This window comes from Hyaena hyaena, unplaced genomic scaffold (genome assembly GCF_003009895.1).
Source record: "Hyaena hyaena isolate Hyena2069 unplaced genomic scaffold, ASM300989v1 scaffold_57, whole genome shotgun sequence".
Classification (NCBI taxonomy): Eukaryota; Metazoa; Chordata; class Mammalia; order Carnivora; family Hyaenidae; genus Hyaena; species Hyaena hyaena.
Window position 1 is genome coordinate 3,219,368 of NW_024080690.1, and position 20,258 is coordinate 3,239,625.

Below are 20,258 nucleotides of genomic sequence, written 5' to 3' on the forward strand. Positions count from 1 at the left end.
GCTGTATGGAGCCTGTCCAGAAGCGAAAATCCTGGGCAACAAGATCCAGATGGGGAGATGGAGCACAGGGTCCTGGGGCACCTGTGCATTTCTCTGTTGAGCTGATGACCACCCCCCCAGCCCCCACCACCAGGTGCAGCCAGGCCCGGTCCCTTCCACTGGAGGCCCAGAGACAATGGTGCTGGTCCCACTGGGGCCAAACCGAAGGCTACTCGTGCTCACATTCTGGCTCCCGGCCCACAACGTCACAGCCTAGTAGTCTGCCTGCTTTCATACTCTGCTGGGCGGCAGTGTTGGGACTGGGCAACAGGCAGAAACGGGCATTGCAAGCTCTGTGGCATATTGTGCAGTGTCGCTCCAGACACATTCCTAGAGACCGGTCATCTGAGAACAGAACGTATGGGGGGAATACAAGCAGGCTGAGGCTACTGAGAAGCTGAAAAAGCTCCTTCCCCAGGAATAAGCAGCATTTGGACGATCTGGGTCCTTTCATGAATAACAGAAACCATACAATAGTCTATATAACGTCCCAGCTGTGAAGAGGCAGAAGGGAAGCCGGCATCCCAGCCAACCCACCCACAGCAAGGCTGCTGTTCTCATCAGGAGCAAAGCACCCTTTCTTCCTCTTGATAGATACAGCAGGGAAGGATGCTCATATGCCAACAAGGAGATGTTTCCAGCTTCCTTTCCTGAGATGCTGTGGTCAACTCAGTGAACTGACAAACCTCTCTCTTTGGTAGAAAGGGCCTGTGCTCTCTGTGCATTAAGACTGGGCTTAGGGGTACCTGGGTAGCTCAGTCGGATGCTTAACCGACTCAGGTCATGATCTCGTGATTCATGAGTTTGAGCCCCGTGTCAGGCTCTGCGCTGACAGCTCAGAGCCTGGAGCCTGCTTCGGATTCTGTGTCTCCCTCCCTCTCTGTGCCTGCCTCGCTCGAGCTCTGTCTCTCTCTCAAAGATATAAATAAGCATTAAAAAAAAAAAAAAAAGGCTGGGCTTAAGGATTCATAACAAGCAAATGTGGCCTGAGGGTTTTTAAAAATTATTTTTTCTAATTAGAAAATTTATTGTGGGAAATTTCATTGTGGGAAAATGGAAGAGTACAAAAAAATGTAAATGAAGAAAAACTGCCTCTAATCCTAACACACACAGAGAAGCCTATTAAACTTTTAAATTTATATCTCTTTCTATAGATTGCTTTCCACAGGACTGCTGTGAGTATAAGCAAGGAACATTTCCCTTTTCCACCGCTTAGGAAATGTCAAGAGTCAGAGTCTCCCTAGGTTGCACAGGAAATGAGCACAGGAGGGCTTCTGGTTGGGAACTTGGAGAGAGTTTGTTTTCCCCTTCTTGGGACACTGATGGACCATTTCTCCCTCTTCTGACTCCTGAAAGGGTGCGCCTCCTGGTTGCTGGCTGCTAAGGCCAGAGCTGGGGACACTACAGCTGGACTCAGAGGCAGTGTGGGTTCGTGCGGTGGTCCACCCTGTAAATTAGCAAACGGTGCCTCTGGTGGCGCGTGGCGGGCTGACGGTCCAGCTCCTGCAGGCGGAGCTCCGGGCGAGCTCCTGGTGTGTGGCAGGCGAGGTGGCTTGCCGATTGGCCAGGGGGCAGAAGCTGAAGCGCTCCTGCCAAGTAAAGGAAAGGAACCCATCTTTGGTTTGGGTTCGTTTTAGAAAGAGAACTCACCTACTTGTGTTTGCAAATTACTTCTGTTCCTAGACGTCAGCGAATGCTCCAGCCAGCCTTGTCAGAACGGCGGGACATGTGTAGAAGGAGTCAACGAGTACAAATGCATCTGTCCTCCAGGGAAGACTGGGAGCCGCTGTCAGCACCAGGCCCAGACAGGTACGTGGGCACCGTGGGGCTGGGTGAGGACAGTCCACTGCAGAGAGAGGAGCACCCTGGTCCTGGGTCACCAAATGCTGATGTGTCAGGAGCTCAGTTCCCCACCCGAGAGTGGGCTTTCTGTCCCTTGATCCCTCCAGTTCACTGCGGTGGTTATCTGAGATGGAAGTTAGGTCTCCTGTGTAACCTGAGGTTTGATCCTTCTTATGTAAGAAAATCCAAGTAGGGGGACTGACCCCCAGCGTAAGAGCTCCCCGATCTGGGAATTTGGCCTGAGAAGCTCCACCTCCACTCAGTCAACATTTCCTCTGCAGATCAACGGAATGGCTCTTTCTTTCCCATGCTCCTATCACATCCTGTGAAATCAGCTATGGTACAGGTCACAGTACCCTCAGAGCTGTGCAACCAGACATCTAACTGGTGGGGAGCTCATTATCCATATCTTGAGTGCCAACATGTCCCTAACTAGCAGGTCTAGGGGCCACATGGTGGCTGTTTTCGCAGATGGCGAGACAATCCATTAAGGTACTTATGAGGGTTCCCGCACTGTGCTGTAGCCAACATTTCTTAGATTAAAAAGTCAAGTCCTGAAAATATCCCCTTTCTTTGCCAGAAAGCCCTGGAGTGTCCTGTCTGGTTGTCTGGGTTTCCATGTGGAATCCCAGTGTGGAGAGGAGGAACTGGTAGGTGGCGCTAGCGTCCGGAGAGGAGCGGCTTTGTCAGTACTTGATATTCTTTCATCGGACCCAGTCCAGGGCCAGTTTTAAATATCGCCCCCAGAGATTTGCCGCTTAATTGTCTTGGTTCTGTTCAGCTGACTCAGCCTCGCCGGGTGCTTTCTCGGAATGAAGCCGCCCTCCCTAGGAGCCCGGAGGCCTCCTTCCAGCTCCCATCCCCGGAGCTGCTCTCTGTGGAAACAATCCCATCGCCTCTCCTCCTGCTTGCAAACAGGAAAGAACAAGAAATGGGCCCTCTTTCAACCCAAATGGGCTGGTCCTAGACCCTGAGTTTTCTAAACCCCACATGTTAGGGTTGGTGCTGTCAGGACCTGTAGGCAGTTGCTCCTCAGGTGCGATTTTATATATAAAGCCTCCCCCATAACAGGAATCTCCCCTGGGAGGGGGAGGAGGGAGTGGGTAGGTGCATCTGAAGCCAGCGGATGTCCTCATGGTCTCCATGAACAGCCCAGCAGAGGCCTGGGTTCTTGCTCGCCTACTCCCCCAGCCTGGAGCCTTCCTTTCCGTCAGCTCTGCCTGCATCTTTCCAGCTCTGAGGGGGAGTCTCTCTCCAAATATTTTTTTTTTTACTATATATTAAAATGGTTATTTATTTTTGAGAGTGAGCAAGCGCGAGCGCACAAGCAGGAGAGAGGCAGAAAGAGACACACAGAAAATGTGGAGCAGGTTCCAGGCTCTGAGCTGTCAGCACAGAGCCCGACACGGGGCTCAAACTCACAGACTGTGAGGTCATGATCTGAGCTGAAGCCAGATGCTTAACTGACTGAGCCACCCAGGTGCCCCTCTCTGAACACTTTTTAAAATCCATTCACTTGGGGCGCCTGGGTGGCTCAGTCAGTTAAGCGTCTAACTTCAGCTCAGGTCATGATCTCACGGTGTGTTGGTTTGAGCCCCGCGTCGGGCTCTGTGCTGACAGCTCAGAGCCTGGAGCCTGCTTCGGATTCTGTGTCTGCCTCTCTCTCTCTCTCAAAAATAAACAAACAAAAAAATCCTTTCACCTCTTTTTTTCCCTATTGTAAAGTATATGTAACATAAAATATGCCATTTTCACCACTATAAGTGTACAGGTCAGAGGCATTAAGTGCATTTACATCGTTAGACAACCCTCGCCACCATTCACTTCCACTTCTTCCTGCAGAACTGAAACTCAGCCCTTGAAAGAGCAATTCCCCTTTCCCTCCCTTCCCAGCCTCCTCCACAGCCATTCTGCTCTCTATGAATCTGACTATGAAGACTTTGCATAAGTCACCCTGTGTGTCCCCGTGTGTCCTCTCCAGCGTCATTTCTTTCACCACTCATTCCTCTCCCACCTCCCCTAATCATAGGAGAGCTGTCAATCTTTTGAAAACTTTCAGAAACTAATTAAATTTTTTTCTGATTGTAAAATTGGTGTCCTTGGTTTAAAAACGAAAAGCTTAGATTCTTTAGAAACGCATAAAAATTACAACAAAAAAGAACTCCCGAAAGTAGTGTTTTAACTTCCGTAATTTTAGGGGCATCTGGGTGGCTCAGTGCCTCTTGTTTTTGGTTTAAGGCATGATCTCAACATTTGTGGGATGGAGCCCCGCCTTTGAGGGAGCCTGCTTGGGGTATTCTCTCCCTTCTCTCTCTCTCTCTCTTCCCAACCCCCCCCCTTTCTCTCCCTCCCTCTCTCTCTCTCTGCGCCTCCCTACTCCCACTCTCAGTCTCTCTCAAAATAAATAAATAAATTCCCTGGTCTCCAATTCCGGGGATCACTGTTAGCATGCTGGTGTGAGGAACGTTTCGCCGGGAAAACGTCGATGTAACCCCGCCGCGGCCCTTCTGTGCGCAGCCGCGTGGCCTGCGCGTTCCTGCGTGGGGGCTCCGGGTGGCCCTGCGCGGCTGCGGGTTTCCGGTTAATGACTTGTCTCTCCTTCCCTACTCCCGAGTAAGCTCCGACGAGGGGGCGCGCCCCCGGCCCGGCGCTGACGGTGTCTTGTCCCCGCAGCCGCCCCGGACGGCAGCGTGGCCGGCGACCCCGCCTTCAGCCGCGCGCCGCGCTGTGCGCAGGTGGAGCGGGCGCAGCACTGCAGCTGCGAGGCCGGATTCCACCTGAGCGGCGCCGCCGCGGGCGACAGCGTCTGCCAGGGTAGGCGCGGGCTCGGTCCCGGAAGCGGGCGGGACTGGGGGCGGGGGAGGAGGGGGGGAGGGGGGGAGGGGAGGGAGGACTGGGGACCGGGCTCCCAGCCGCGGCCCTCCGGCTGCAGGCGCACCCCGCGCAGGGGCCCGGCAAAGTCTCAGAAAGCCCGCCCCATTTTGAGTTTTAGGTAAGTGCTGACCTAATGGTTGCCCAGACGTAGACTTTAGAGGCCATCGTGAGAATCAGACTGTAGAGAAAGCAGCCACGGGGCCCGCGCTGTCTCCCATGCCAGAACCCGGCCACGGTGGAGTCCAAACCACGGACACTCATCTAGAAGGGCCCTGAGCTCCCTTCTCCGCTCCATCGGGCGGCGGTTACATGGGCCGGGCCGGTGGCAGAGAGGAACTTGAGTCCTTATGTTGGCTAGACAGCCCTCCGGAGCTGTGCAGGGGTCTGGGACCCAATTCCCCGGGCCCCTCTCCACTTAGCTTTACAGACCCAGCCACTGTAGCTAACCTCTCCTAATTACCCAAGCGCCTTCTAAGAGCCACTCAAACCAAGCAGGCCCCTGAGAATTGGCCCTTTGGTGCTACCTGCGGCCTGTTACAGCAGCAGGCATGAAACCCTCTTACTCCGTGCCTAAAGAGGAGACCAGTTGAGGTGGGGCTGTGATCCAAGCAGATCGTCTGGGCTGCGGGCCTGATCTGCCAGCCTCTGCAGGGGCCCTTCCCTTAGTCTTCAGCCTTAGCGGAACCCATCTAGGGTCTACTTCAGACCCCTCTCACCCCTCCCTTCGGCCCTGCGGACCCTTGGCTGGGGAGGAAGGGGAGCACACCTGCTCTTCTGGGTGCTCTGCTGGGGCTGGGGTTTCCCCACAGTGGCCATCCCTCCCAGGAACTGAGGTGCCGCCATCCTGGGTCATGGTTGGTGGATGATCACCACATGGCTCCCGGTCATACTGGGCGCCTCTGTCCCCAGATGTGAATGAATGCGAGCTCTATGGGCAGGAGGGACGCCCCCGGCTCTGCATGCACACCTGTGTGAACACCCCAGGTTCCTACCGCTGTGCCTGCCCTGGAGGGTACCGGACCCTGGCCGATGGGAAGAGCTGTGAGGGTGAGTGATGCTGCTGCAGCGGCAGGTGGCTGCAGGGCTCAAGGGAGAGAGAGCCTGGCTGGTCCCAGACAGCAGGTCTTAGCCGCTGGGGGAAAGGGAGGAGGAGAGAAGGCAGACGGCTTCTCCATGGGCTGATGTGACATGTGAGAGAAGAGGTGGCTCCCCAGTGACCTCCTAGTGGGGCTCCGCTGCTGGGATCAGAGGAGTGAGGAACCTGGGCCTGGAGAAGGAGAAGACACCTCCATCCACCCATCCCTCTAACCATCCATCCATCCCTCCCTCCATCCATCCCCCATTCATCTATCCCTCCCTCTACATCCCTCCCTTTCCCCATCCATCCCCCATCTGTCCACCCCTCCTTCCCTCCCTTCCTCCTTCCATCCATCCCTCCCTCCCTCCATCCCTCCCTCCACCCGTCTCTCCATCCATCCATCCATCCATCCATCCCACAAGTACTCAAGAAGGCAGGCCCAGGTAGGATTGTGCAGATTGGGAAGAAACAGCCTCCAGCTGGGGTGAAGGCAGCAGCAGAGAACTCATAAGGAGAGTGAGAGCATCTGCATTTGGGGTGGGGTGAGGCTGAGTAGAAAGGTTTTCCGGAAGATTGGACTCATAAAGGGCCTGATAATAGCCATAGAGGGGAGACTCGAGTCCTCAGGCTGAGGAGGTGGCAGATCTGAGAGGAGTGTGACCTGTGACTGGTAACACCCCTGTGTTTCAGCACCTTTGTGACCGCTCTACCCTGAGTAAGGACAGGACTCCAGAGAAGGGAGCTCCGTAGCGGGGCTCTGCAGGGGCTGGATTTCAAATAGTTAAGGATGATAGGGTTTCCTATTTGAAAAATAAATTTTGGGTATTTATAAAGCTCACCACATTCCAGTACCCGTTGGGGTTTTTCATGTGGTCTTGTGACAGAAGGGACATCAGGGGATCTTCACCCTCCCTGGGTGTCCCTTATTTCAGACATTGATGAGTGTGTGAGTCTCCAGCACGTGTGTCCCCGGGGGACCATGTGCATCAACACCGGTGGAGGCTTCCAGTGCGTCAACCCGGAGTGCCCGGAGGGCAGCGGCAATGTGAGCTACGTGAAGACGTCTCCATTGTGAGTATAGCCAGCGCCACCCATGGCTGGGCGCGTACAACCCTCACCCCGGCCTCCCAGGGTGGCTGGGCCAGTTCTTCCTCAAGGTTCTTAGGTAAAGGTACAGTTATATGCAAGCAAAGATGGAAGGAGCTGGGAGTCTGGCTTTTCTGAGCTTCTCTTTCCCTTTGGTGGTTGCATTTAATGCCTTTGCTGCTCTGGGCAGCAAGAACCCAGTTTGCCCTGATAGGAGTACTGTTCCGAGTGCTCCCTGCAGACTGGAGGATGACTGAGTCCTAGCCACCCTGGTGTAGCGCTGTTGGGGGTGGGGGCCACTGGAGGGAAGGCCACTGTGGTCTCATGGAGGCAGGGACATACTACACAGATTTGGGAGAAGATCGTTTTTTCATGTTCACATAGCTAGTAACTGGTAGGTTCCAGTCACTCTGCACTGTATTAACCTACTTTTCCACTGAGGTCAGGAGGTTTGATTTCCAGTAATCTCAGCATCTAGTAGTTTTTGTTTTCAAAAGGGGGGAGACAGGCCTTTCAGGAGGGTAACTACAAGTATCACAGAGTGCATGTATTTTCTTGTGAAACAGAGATCACAAGAGCCTTAGCATTGTCTTTAGACTGAATTAACTTCACAAGCTCAGATACTTGAATTGCCTTTTGGGCTATAGCAGAATAGAAGCATCGAGAAAGTCAGTGGCACTGAGGAATGTCAGTTACTTACTGAGCACGGAGGCACCACGTACTCTTCCTCAGAAGTCACTCAGTGAAGGGACTGTATGTCATTGCCTTTGGGGACATCTCTGATTAACAGCCAGATATGATATTCGACCTGCATAGCTGTGATTATGTGGGTCGCTAAATGGCATCTCTCTCTTATGTTGGATAAGGCAGAGAAATTTCAGAAGCACTTCCACAAGATCCTGATTCCAAATGGTTAAGAGAGACAGGGTTCCCTCTTTAAGAATAAACATTGGCTGTTTGGGAAGTTCACATCACATAAAGCGCCACATTCTAGCGTTGCCAGCTACCCACCAGGGTCCCACCATTACTGAGAGAGGTCTCGGCACGTGAGGAAAGGGCACCTGGTTTGAATCCCGGAACCATCACTAGTTAATCTTCCCCGGCTGTAGGTTTCTGTGAAGACGATAGTAACAGCGTATACAATTATACGTGCACATCCATATACAAGTGGTCAGGGCAACACCTCTGCCCTGGCCACGCCTGACACCACCCACACTCACTAGCCTGCGGCTCTGAGCACCTGTGGCTGGGAAAGGCCACTCTGCCGGCCTCTGCAAGAAGGCAGTGGGCAGGCGAGGCAGGTCAGGGCAGGCCCTGCTGAGTCTCCCCAAGGCTGACTCCTTCCATTTCAACTCTCTGTTCCAGCCAGTGTGAGCGAAACCCCTGCCCCATGGAGAGCAGACCGTGCCGCCACTTGCCCAAGACCATCTCCTTCCATTACCTTTCTCTGCCCTCCAACCTGAAGACGCCCATCACGCTCTTCCGCATGGCTACGGCCTCAGCCCCCGGCCGGCCCGGACCCAACAGCCTGCGGTTTGGGATCGTGGGTGGGAACAGCCGAGGCCACTTTGTGATGCAGCGCTCAGACCGGCAGACGGGCGAGCTGATCCTCGTCCAGACCCTGGAGGGGCCTCAGACGCTAGAGGTGGACGTGGACATGTCAGAATACCTGGACCGCTCCTTCCAGGCCAACCACGTGTCCAAAGTCACCATCTTTGTGTCCCCTTATGACTTCTAAGGTAGCTGTGGGGTCCCTGCGGTGCAGACATCTGGGCTCATCTCTCTTCCTCAGAGACTCAGCTGAGGGCCCTGACTGCGACAGACCTCTCTCCCTACCCTGCCCTGCCCCTGCCTACCTCCCCACCTGCCCGTGGCCCCGGGTTCCTAGGGCACTGCGCATACTCCTCCATGCAGTAGCACCAAAGGGCAGCCCCGGGACCCAGGCTGCTGCCATCACTGTTTTCTTTCTGCTTTCAGCTCTTCCTGTAGATTATGCACTAACTTTCTCAAGTCTTCTTTACAGGGAAAAGGGCAGTTGTTCAAAATGCTGGGTGAATGGCTTCATGAGTTTGAACCAGCCGGGGAGGGAAGAGCTTACGGTATATGTCTGAGATGATTGTCAGCCCTCCGTATTGTTGTAGTCAAGCCTCTAGCATGCCGCGGACCTGCACATGTGGGCACAGGGACTGGGTCTCCTGCCACAGCCCGCCATGTTGTTCTTGTCTGCATTCCTTTCTGTGACATGCCTGCCAGGCTTCTCATCAGAAAGCCATGGCAGGGCCTGCAAACCCCACGCAGATTCTTCTAGACCAAGGAACCAACATTAAAGCATAAGTTCTGCCTGAAGTAATTCCCATTTAAGAAATCGTATCTCAGAACATAACCTGGTATTATAATGGAAGAAATAAAGTCTGTTGCTCCTATGTGCCCACCTGGCCTGTTCCTGAACATGAGTTAGCCCAGTTCCTTCTAGGAAGGGATACCTGGCTCTCTTCTTGTCTAGGGTAGACCCACTGGGATAAATGAAGAAAAAAGAAAACATGGAGGTGACCTTGGGATTGCTCTACCAATAGAAATTTTGCTTGGCCAAATGAGAGATTGGTAAGGCAACATCTGGCCATGGTGAGTTTAAGAAAATTCTGGGGACACCTGGGTGGCTCAGTCGGTTAAGCATCTGACTTTGGCTCAGGTCATGGTCTCACGGTCCGTGAGTTCGAGTCCCACATCAGGCTCAGTGCTGACAGCTCGGAGCCTGGAGCTTGCTTTCGATTCTGTGTCTCCCTCTCTCTCTGCCCCTCCCCTGCTCACACTCCGTCTCTGTCTCAAAAATAAACATTTAAAAACAGTTAAAAAAAGAAAAAAGAAAATTCTGGCATTTACATTGATCCAGGGCCTTCTACTTTTTTTTGTTGTTTGTTTCAGAGAGTGAGAGAACATGCAGAGAGAGAGAGAGGGAGAGACAAGGAGAGGGAGAGAGAGAATCCCAAGCAGGGTGGGCACTGTCAGCTGTGGAGCCTGATATGGGACTCGATCCCACAACTGTGAGATCATGACCTGAACAGAAGCCAAGAGTCAGATGCTGAATCTACTGAGCCACCCAGGCGCCCTGCAGGGCCTTGTACTTCTGATGTAGGAGCCAAGGGGCAATGCCCTCCAGGTAACTGAAGAAAGAAAACACTGGGGCGTGGGATGGGGTGGAGACCATTCAAGTTGAAACTTGAAAGTCAGCTGAACTGTGAGGAGATTTCAGTATCCAAATACACATTAATCTAGGTAAGATTTCATCAGACGTTTATTTTAAAATTCTTTGTATTTGCCTTGGTATGAGATGGAGCCAGAGGAAGTGTGTTGCCAGTTTAGGGATCAAGTCATGTATCAGGATGACCCTAGTGTCTCTGATAGTTTCATAAGTATCTTGTATGACAAGATATTTCAAGCTCATCTTGTGTATTTTACACCTCAGTCCTGAAGTCCTCCAGTGTTTCCCAGAAATCCCTGGTTCCTCTTAGTGGGAAATAATAATTAGAGACCAAAATCTGGGTGTTAGGAGTGCTCATTGGTAGCGGCTGGGTCACTGTTTCTTTGTGTTAGTGGACAGAACTAGCAACTGTTACTATGAGTTTTGGGTTTTTTTTTTTTTTAACTACATGAGTTTATAAGGACACTTCCAATCCAACTCAGGACTATAGGGTTTTTACGGTAGCCTTCCTGATCTCACATCTGCTCTTCTTTTACTCAGTCTGAAAACCTCTTTTTCAAAATCACCAAAATAATTGCATATTGTTTTAAATCCTCAGAATAACAATGACAAGTTGTCATAAAAAATAATAATGGAAAACACTTAAAATGTTTCTTTTGCAATTCTTTTTGTCTTTCTGTTTCTTTTGGCATAAAATTGCTTTATGCCATTAGACATGTTCAGTGAAATTACTATTTTAAAATAACTTAGAATAGTAGTTATGTCCGAAACCTGAATCAGGGGTATGGGTATTCACTTTGTACTGCTTACGTTTTTAGAGACTATTTTAATTTTTTTTATAATTACATAAATTATTTATTTCGCTCCAAAGTCAAATCCACAGAATGAGCTATAGTCAGAGAAGTCTGTATTCTAACCCAGTGCCCTCCACCTATTTCCTCCTTCTGCCTTGGATAATAATTTTTTCCCATGTCACCCTTCCACTAAAAAAAAATTATACACACACACAAATGATAAATGACAGCACGCTATTTCACACTTTCCTTGGTCTTGCTTTTCTTTTCTCCTTAACAGTATACTGAATATCATTCCATAGAACCAAGTATTCTCCTATCCAGTGCTCCATTATGAAGTCATACATACCATTGTTTATTCAACCAGTCACCCTTGATTGACATCTGGTTTGTTTCCGATCTTTTGCTATTAAAAGTATTGCAGCAATATGCATGTGTCTTTTGTATTTTTCCCTTTGTATCTTTGAGGTCAATTTTTCCTCCATAAGGATTATACTACTTTCTGTCTGCAACAGTGTATGAGAGAGCCTATTCCTGAATCAAAGAAGGCCCCAGTGGTATCCCTAGTTCTCAAGTCTGCACACCCACCAGACTCTCGTCTGGAAGGAGATAGAGGCCTGAATGTAGAGCTATTCCACAACTAGCCTGCCCACCTGTCCTGGACTTCTAGCAGTCAACAGCCACCAGTAAGAGATGAAAGGTCACCCAGCTGGATCACTGACTCAGGAGGGATGGAAAGTTAGCTAAGGTTTTGGATAACTTTTAAAAGTCATCTTTTATTTAAGTTTACTCATTCTGAGAGTGAGAGAGAGGGCGTGCGTGCAGGGGAGGAGCAGAGAGAGAGAAGGAGAGAGAAAATCCTAAGCAGGCTCCACACTGTTATCGAGAAGCCTGTGGCGGGACTCAAACTCACAAACCGTGAGGTCATGACCTGAACCAAAACCAAGAGTTGGGCACTTAACCTACTGAGCCACCCAGGTGCCCCTAGAACAAAATATCACTGCATAGTCATAGTAAACTTGAATCTGAGTATGTGCCCTAAGGAGAGACATGAAGAAGCCAGACTTGACTGGGTCACTTTCCACCAGTCACTGCCTCTGCTTTTACCAAGCCCATACTGCAGGGATGGAAAGGTGGAGTTTCATAACCCTTACTGTGTACCTATGAAAATCTACAGGTGTTTATAGGTGGCATAAGTATTCTTGAATGTCTGCGCTGTTGCAGGCACTGTTTTAGTTGCTTAGGATACAATGGTTGACAAGACGGACAGAGATCCTGACCTCATGGAGCTTCCATTTCAGCAGATGAGAAGATAACACACATGAAAACAAGAAAAGGACATCATTTCAAAGATGTTTGGAATTATGACCCAGAAGCTCGAGTGTCTGAGTGAAGGAGGGATGTAAAGAAAGACACAGGATGACCACACTGGCTTAGGGGCACAAAGGAAAGGCATCTACACAGACAGAGAACAGTGATGCTGACATGGAAAGAGAAGAAATGAAAGACCATGGGCACTCCAATTTTAGTATATGTGCTGCCGAAGCGAGCACGACCATGGGCACTCCAGGGGGAGCCTGATTTTGTGTTCTGGTTATCACTGTGGTATAAAATATCCCATTGCGGTATTACGCTCATGGATTCTGTGAGTCAGGAATTCAGATAGAGCACAGGGGGACGTTTTATATGGTTTACATGTGCTCCACAACGTCTGCACCTCTCTCAGGCAGGAAGCCTTCAGGGCCAGGGCTGCAGTGATCTGAAGGGTCACTCACTCACTCACTGGGCTGGCCTGGCTGGGAAACTTGAAGACTGATGATGACCAGAACAGCCATCCTTGGGTTCTTCGTGAGACTCAGCTTCCTCAGAGCATGGTGGCCTCAGAATAATCAGACTTCTGACACGGTGGCTCTGAGTTCCTGGTGACAGTGTTCCAAAAAACAAGGTGTGTATGGCCTTTATGACCTCATGAGTCACATAGGGTCACCTCCGCCATACTCTGTTGGTTGAAGTAGTCACAAGCAGCCACTAAGTCAAGGGAAGCACACGTGGACCAGTGAGTCCTAAACGAGTCGAGCTGCGAGCTGCGGCGAATTGAGAAATTTTAAAGGATTTAATGGCCATGTTTTTCAAACTGCCATTTCTAGTTTCCTGTTTAGGGTCCCGATGCCTCCTGGAATCTGGCTTCTGGCTTGTGGGTGTCATCAGACCATCCTGAGTCCCTTCAGTCCTCCTTCGTTCAGCCTCTTTTGGGTGTCCTTTTCAAATAGGTGATCCCAGCCTAAGACAGGACTCGTGCTTAAGTTGGGAGATAGTATCTTCACTTACATCACAAGGGGGTACCTTTAACAATGGTAGAAACAGCGCTGAAGTCCAACGAGCATGGCACTGCATGCTCGACAAGGTCAGAGGTGTGGGGAGGGAGACCAGTGGAAGGGGCAGGACCAGTTTGTGAAGTTAGCACTTAAAGTGGTTCTCAGTAGCAGAGTTCTGGTGGGAAACGCAGGCCACGTCCTGCCATGCTCGCGCTCACCTGGAGGGTCCCCGCAAAAGCCAGCATTGGCAAAGCCACGGAAATGTCTGCTGACTTACAAACGAGACAGTATGACTTGGTGAAAATTGGGTTTGGGCTGATGGAATTTTCTGAATCTGACCACCTTCAAATGAAAAGTTACATTTTAGCAATCTAGTTCTTTATCTCCAGGAAGCTCTTGAGACTTTTTAAAATTTAAATACAAGTTAGTTAACATACAGTGTAGTCTTGGCTTCAGGAGTAGAACCCAGTGATTAATCTCTTACATATGACACCCAATTCATCTCCAAAAGTGTCCTCCTTAATGCCGGTCATCCATCTAGTTCATCTCCCAACCCAACACCCCTCCAGCAGCCCTATTTGTTCTCTGTATTTAGGAGTCTCTTACAATTTATCTCCCTATTTTTATCTTACTTTTCCTTCCCTTCCTCCCCTATGTTCATCTGTTGAGTTTCTCAAATTCCACATGAGTGAAATCATATTGTATCTGTCTCTCTGACTTACTTCGCTTCGCAGAATACCCTCTAGTTCCATCCACGTTGTTGTAAATGGCAAGATTTCATTCTTTTTCATCGCTGAGTGGTATTACATTGTGTATATATACCACATCTTCTTTATCCATTAGACATATTTTTTACAGTATGTCCACTTGCTTACTTATGCCAGGACTCACAACAGTCACACTGACGCTTGCACAATGGCTCACCTTCCTTCCCCTTCTAACTGGCTGAGTCATCAGACATGTTTCTGAATGCATTGGTCCTCCCTACGCAAGCCGCCAAGTTCCATCACAGGAAGTGTGTTCCTCACCCCTACTAAGTCCTGTGGGTCAAGATTAGGTACAGTACCATTTCCTTCATTCCTGCCTTTGGCCAGTAGGGGGTGGCAGACTTGGTTGAGCATTGGGTCTTGAATGCTGGAGTTGAGAACACTGCACACCAAGGGGGTCTTCCTCACTCCAACGCTGGTTTTAGGTGGTTTGGAGTCTGTCCACAGGACAGACATATCTCTGCGGTTACTTGGCCATGTGGAAATTCAACACACTCCATGTTCAATCATAATCGTGCTGTTCTAAAGGTGGCTGGATTTTAGAATGTAACCCCAATCCCTAGAGTCTTGAGTGGTTTGGCCCCTGCCGACCCCCTGGACCACTGCTTGTGATGCTCCCAAATGCACTGGCCTCCTTTCTGCCCCTTGACTCCGCCCAGCTCACTCCTGCCTGGGAGCCTTTGGATTTGCTGCGTCTTCCCTGCGATATTCCTTGTTCAGCCCTCCACTTGGTGTGACTCAAATGTCCCCTCCTTGGAGAGGCTGTCCCAGCCACCCCTGCCAGCACTGCTCACTTGCTGCAGTCCCTCTTCATTACCTTACTCTGCTGCATTTTCTTGAAAAGCAACTTTTCACTATCTGAAATCACTGTATTGTTAGCTGGTTTCCTGGATTTTTTCTGTCTCTTCCCACAGCGCAGACCCTGTTGGCCGCACACCCAGTATCCATTTTCCTTTTCCACCTTCCGAAAGGAGACTGTTTTGTTCACACCACCTTCCCTTGTTGTTATGGCCTGAACTCTGTTACCCTCTCCCCCCAGATTCCCATGTTGAAGTCCTAATCCCTAGTACCTCAGAAGGGGATTGTGGGTCTTTAAAGAGGTAATTAAGTTAAAATGAGGCCATGAGGGTGAGCTCTAATCCAGTATGACTGGCATCTTTATAAAAAGAGATTAGGAAAGAGATACACACAGAGGGAAGACCATACAAGGCCAGAGGGAGGAGACGACAGACATCTACAAGTCAAGGAGGGAGGCCTCAGAAGAAATCAACCTTACCGACAACCTTAATCTCAGACCTCTAGCCTCCAGAATTGTGAGAAAATAAAGTTTTGTTGTATCACATGGTCTTTGCTACTCTGTTACAGCGGCCCTAGCCAATAAATACAATCCTCATTCCAGCCTGTGTCTTAGGGGAAGGTGGCCACCCACCTCCCACCCTCCAGGCTCCAAGGCAACACAGTGAATCATCCTCAGTCCCTGAGTGTCAGAGACCCAGACGAGAGCCAGCCATGCACTGTATTCCACAGGCAAGTGCTAGGTACCCAGGGAATGTCTGAGGCAGAGACGGGAAGGGCTTATGATATGGTTGGAAAGGTCTCTTTCTTTTCCACTGAATGGGAGGAAATATGTCATCACAGTTGGTGCCGGGAGCCATGCTTTTGACAATGAGGGAAGAGGGTATAAGGGAAAAGCCTCCTGGCTACAAGTAGAGCTGAGGGAAATGGAGCTGGGGTCCCAGCGAAATCTGCCTGAGCCTTTCCCCCAGCTGGACTTCCTGTCATATGAGATGATGTGGCTGTAGCGTAAGTGGAGTGGAGATGGAGTCCTCGTTGTTTGGGTCTAACCGGCAGGACGCCCGGCTCCATGAGAGCAGGCATGCATCCTCTGGGCATCTAGCTTCCAGAACTGTGAGAGGATACGTTTCTGTTGTTGTAGGGCACCAGTTTGCGGTGCTTCGTTATAGCAGCCCCAGGAAACAAATACACCTTGTACCCTAGTCTCCCCTCCAGTTTACACTAGTTTGCTCCCTAGTGTAAACTAACACTCACGTACTCACAGATAAGACCCCGTCAGCTGCCAAGAGTCAATCCTCTCACCTGCTGAGGGAGGGCTCATCTCCAGCCTGGGGAACATGGCCAGCCACGATCCACCAAGTACATACTTCTCTTCAGAAGTCCCCATCCTGGTCCAGCCATTCTCTTTGTCAATAAACTTGACTCACTAAAGTGTGATAAAGATCGTCACTTTATTACTTTAATTGATAAATTAGAGTCCCAGAAGAAGGTCTTTTGCAAGGAGTACACAGTCAGACAGGGGACATTCCCAAGACGGATTTTCAAACATGGTGTCCTTTTTTTTCTTTTTTTTTTTTGAAAAAGAAATTGGCCAAGGTTCTAACTAGTAATAATATAATTCTACTTCTTTCCACAGTACCAGCTGAAACAAAGGGCTCAATCAGCATATTTCATAAAGAGAGTCATTGACTGAAAGGATAAGGAAGGAATTTGGACTCTTAATCCTAAAACCTGGATTAGCCTAGAGGACTGGAAACAAAATCAAAGTCACTTTCCCCTTAGGGCGTGCCCCTCTTGCCACCCACCCCCCCACCCCCGCAAGATTCCCACAGAACCCGGCTGGCTCCGTCAGTGTTCAAACACTCCTGTGACAGTCTCTGTTTTCGTTAGCATCAGGTGACCCTACAGAGCAAGTGGAGGACTTGATTACAGGCCAGTTGTGCCCTCAGAACCAGAACGCATGGCCTGCATTTCCTTTTCGTCTTATACAAACAGAAGAATATGACTTCTAATCTAGATCAAAAGTGAGGCAAAACACACACAGATGGGAATTCCACAGAAATTCATCCTGAATCTGAGACCCGTCCCCGGCGGTCTCCACTGGCACCACTGCACGCAGCTCCCCCTCTCTCGGCTGGCCGGGGACACAGCGGTCAGGTAGGCAGGTCGCTGCCTAGCGTTCCCCCATCTCTCTCTTTTGCTATGCTCTCCTCTTGATAAAGAGTGAAAAACTGATGCTGCACCTGAGTGGCTCAGTCAATTAAACACCCAACTCCAGCTCAGGTCATGATCTCGTGGCTCATGAGTTCGAGCCCCACATCGGGCTCTGTGCTGACAGCTTGGAGCCTGGAGCCTGCCTCGGATTCTGTGTCTCCCTCTCTCTTTCTGCCCCTCCCCACTCATGCTCTGTCTCTTTCTCCTTCAAAAATAAATATTAAAAAAAAATTTTTTTAAAAGAGTGAAAAACTGTTCTGCCGCCAGCCAGGCTGTGGGGGAGAACCGGGAACTGAAACAGAAACCACAACTTCCCAAAAGGCAGTGCCCTAGGACTCACATAACCCATCCACTGCATGCCTTCAGAGCATGCAAGCCACAAAGCGTCCTGGTGTAAACTCCTAACACTCACTCACTCACAGAGAAGACCCCGGCAGCAACTCTCTAGTTGACAAAATCTGACTCACCCCTGCCAAGACCATCCCATGACTCACCCTAGTCTCCAGAATTTGGATTATTTTTCCCTAATTCCCTCCTGTTGAGATGGCCCCCAGCCCCCTGAAATGCAATCCCTCTCTTGCTGCAGCGAATCATAAACCTGGCGTTGTTGACTCTAGGTGGGTTCCGGGTGGTCTTTGACTGATGGGCATCAACTCTCAACTCAAGCAACCAGTGGTCTCCACTGTGGTCCCTAGGCCCACTGGCGTGTGGTGCTCAATGGTGAACACGCACTAGGTAGTTGGGGATGGCACTCATTTAGAGTCTCAAGTCTGGGGGGTGCCTGGGTGGCTCAGTCGGTTGAGTGTCTGACTTCAGTGCAGGTCATGTTCTCACTCATGGGTTTGAGCCCCACGTCGGGTTCTGTGCTGACAGCTCCCTCTCTCTTTGCCCATCCCGTTCATGCTCTGTCTCTCTCAAAAATGAATGTTAAAATTTTTTTTTCTTAAGAGTCCCAAATCTGGAAATGAGAAAAGAGGATGGGCTGCTCAGGAGGAACTGTGTAAAGGCTCAAAGGCACCTCACATGTGCATTTGAGTGTCACACACAGATCTTCCATTACAACAGGGTCATGTCCCTGAAAGCCCATCATAAGTGGAAAATATCATGAGTCAAATGCATCTAAGATGCTAACCTGAACATCATGGCTTAGCCCAGCCTACCTGACATGAGCTCAGGACACTTTAGCCTACAGTTGGGCAAAATCACCTAACTCAAAGCCTATTTGATAATAAAGTGTTAAACCTCTTTGAACACCGTACTGAACCTGAAAACTGGAAGGGTATATGGGTACAGGATGGCCATGAGCCATCTGTAGTTCGCCTTGGAGACCACGTGGCTGGGACCGGGAGCCTGTGGCCGGCGGCGCTGCCCAGCATCATGAGACTATCTATCAAGAGAAGATTGTACTGTATGCTGTTAGCCCGGAGAAAGCTAAAAATCCAAAATTCTAGGTACGGTTTCTACTGAGTGTGTCTCACTTTTGTACCATCATAAAGTTGAAATAGCACTGAGCCGAACCACCGTTAAGTCAGGACCATCTGTACAGGGAGGCATTTATGCACTTTCCTTCTTTCCCTCCCACCCTCCCTCTTCCTCTCTCAGTTGCCTTCCTACATTCTGCCTCTGCCTGGGGATTTCTTTCATTACTTGAGCAGGACACATCAACCCCATCGATGCTCTTCCACGGTTTGACCTCTACCACTTCAAGGCTTAACATTTAGAAATTCCTTTATATTCTTTCACCTAAAGGTCTGTTTCCATACAGTTGGGGAACAAAAAGCAGTGCCCCTCTAATGTTTGGATGTTTTAATAATTTAATGAACACTGAATGAAGGTCTTCTATGTGCCCGGTCCTTCAGGGAACACCGCCTTGAACAAGACAGAGACACTGAATGCCCTTGTGTTGCTTCCAGAATAGAGAAGACAATTTAAGACAAGGGGTTCAAGGGCTGCTAAGCCCAGAAGAGGGTGGAGGGTGAAGGGCACCTTACCTGATGTTCACTAAAGCTGTCCCCTGGCGACAAAGGAAACATGGGTGAGGCCTCAGAGGAAAGCAGGCCAACAAGGGGACTGACACTTGCAGGCGCCACTGAAGTCCTGAACCCCTATTCTCCAATCCTGGCATTTGACCTGGGGCATTGAACAGCGGAGGCTTGCCGATTACCGGGCAGGCCCAGGAGGCCTGTTTCACAATCCTTCATGCAGCTCCCACACCATGGCCTTGTTACGGCCCGGCGGAGATTTGACAAAACAGAGGCCATGGGCACCAGCAGGGTCTCCTCATTTGTTACCCGGCAACCTCTTTTCTGTCTTGCCTCTCGGTTCCCAGACGGAGGGGCCTGCACAGCCCATTTAGAAAGTCAGGGTCATTCTTTTCCTTTTTTCTTTCTCCTGGTACAGATGTAGCTGGAGGCGCATCCCGAGGAACGCAGACCCGCAGAAGGGCTGGCAGGCTGGAGCGGCAGGGGCCAGGGCAGGCTGGCCAGGTTTCTGCTTCCTGCGGGGCCGTGAGCATCATCTCCCTGCCTTGGGGAGAACATAGAACCCTTCACAGCTGCACAAGGACGGGCATTCAGACTCTGAGACAATCAGGAATTCACTGGGACCAGGTTTTCCTTCTTCGTGGACTGAAATGACTGTTTCATGTCCATTTGGCTGAAATAAGGAGCATTTCTGTTGATTCCGGGTTCACCTAACCGAGTTCAGCTACACGAGGAAGTTTAAATTGGCTTGCAGTCCGTGGGCATACAGAAAGCTTGAAAAGAGCTGGTGTGTCAGCAGATATGGACGGGGCCGAATCACAAATCTGTTCAGGAAGTCCAAGATTAAAGCCTAGTTTATATTATTATGTAATAAATATACCTGCCAAGCAACACAGGCAGGCAAATAAATTTGAAATATTCTTGCTGAGAACACAGCTGGGATAGTAAATTTATCTAAGACTTATGTGAATGGTAAATAAGATCACTTCTGTGGAACTCCTAAAAAAGGCAGTTAAAAATTTGGAACAGGAGTGAAGGGCCTAACTACTCAGAAACAAGGAGCATCCTGCCAGAAAGATGAGGCCCTGGACAGCGAGGTGGGAAAGGGTGAATTCTGAAATAAAAGGACGACAGCTTTGCGCAGTGGCGGGATCGTAGCCAATGAGGTCTATCCGAGGCGCAATTATTGCTAACTGAAATAAAAGGACTACAAGCTGGTACACATTTAGTCTTCATACCAGTCACAAATAATTATTTCTAAAGTGCAGATATG

The 20,258-nt window shown here is 50.0% G+C and overlaps 1 protein-coding gene and 1 non-coding gene across 2 annotated transcripts in view; both read left to right on the forward strand.

Moving 5' to 3' along the window:
* The window catches only part of FBLN7 (fibulin 7), a 45,834-nt gene extending 36,492 nt beyond the window's left edge, over window positions 1-9,342 (forward strand). The window contains exons 4-8 of the mRNA XM_039231776.1: window positions 1,723-1,848; window positions 4,555-4,695; window positions 5,665-5,802; window positions 6,766-6,904; window positions 8,285-9,342. Coding sequence (XP_039087707.1) covers window positions 1,723-1,848; window positions 4,555-4,695; window positions 5,665-5,802; window positions 6,766-6,904; window positions 8,285-8,657 — 917 coding nt within the window. The 3' untranslated portion in view covers window positions 8,658-9,342. The remainder of the gene's footprint in view (window positions 1-1,722; window positions 1,849-4,554; window positions 4,696-5,664; window positions 5,803-6,765; window positions 6,905-8,284) is intronic.
* A 10,775-nt stretch (window positions 9,343-20,117) lies between these two features.
* LOC120231615 lies at window positions 20,118-20,258 on the forward strand. Its single transcript, XR_005528362.1, has one exon. It is a non-coding gene; the product is annotated as a U4 spliceosomal RNA (small nuclear RNA).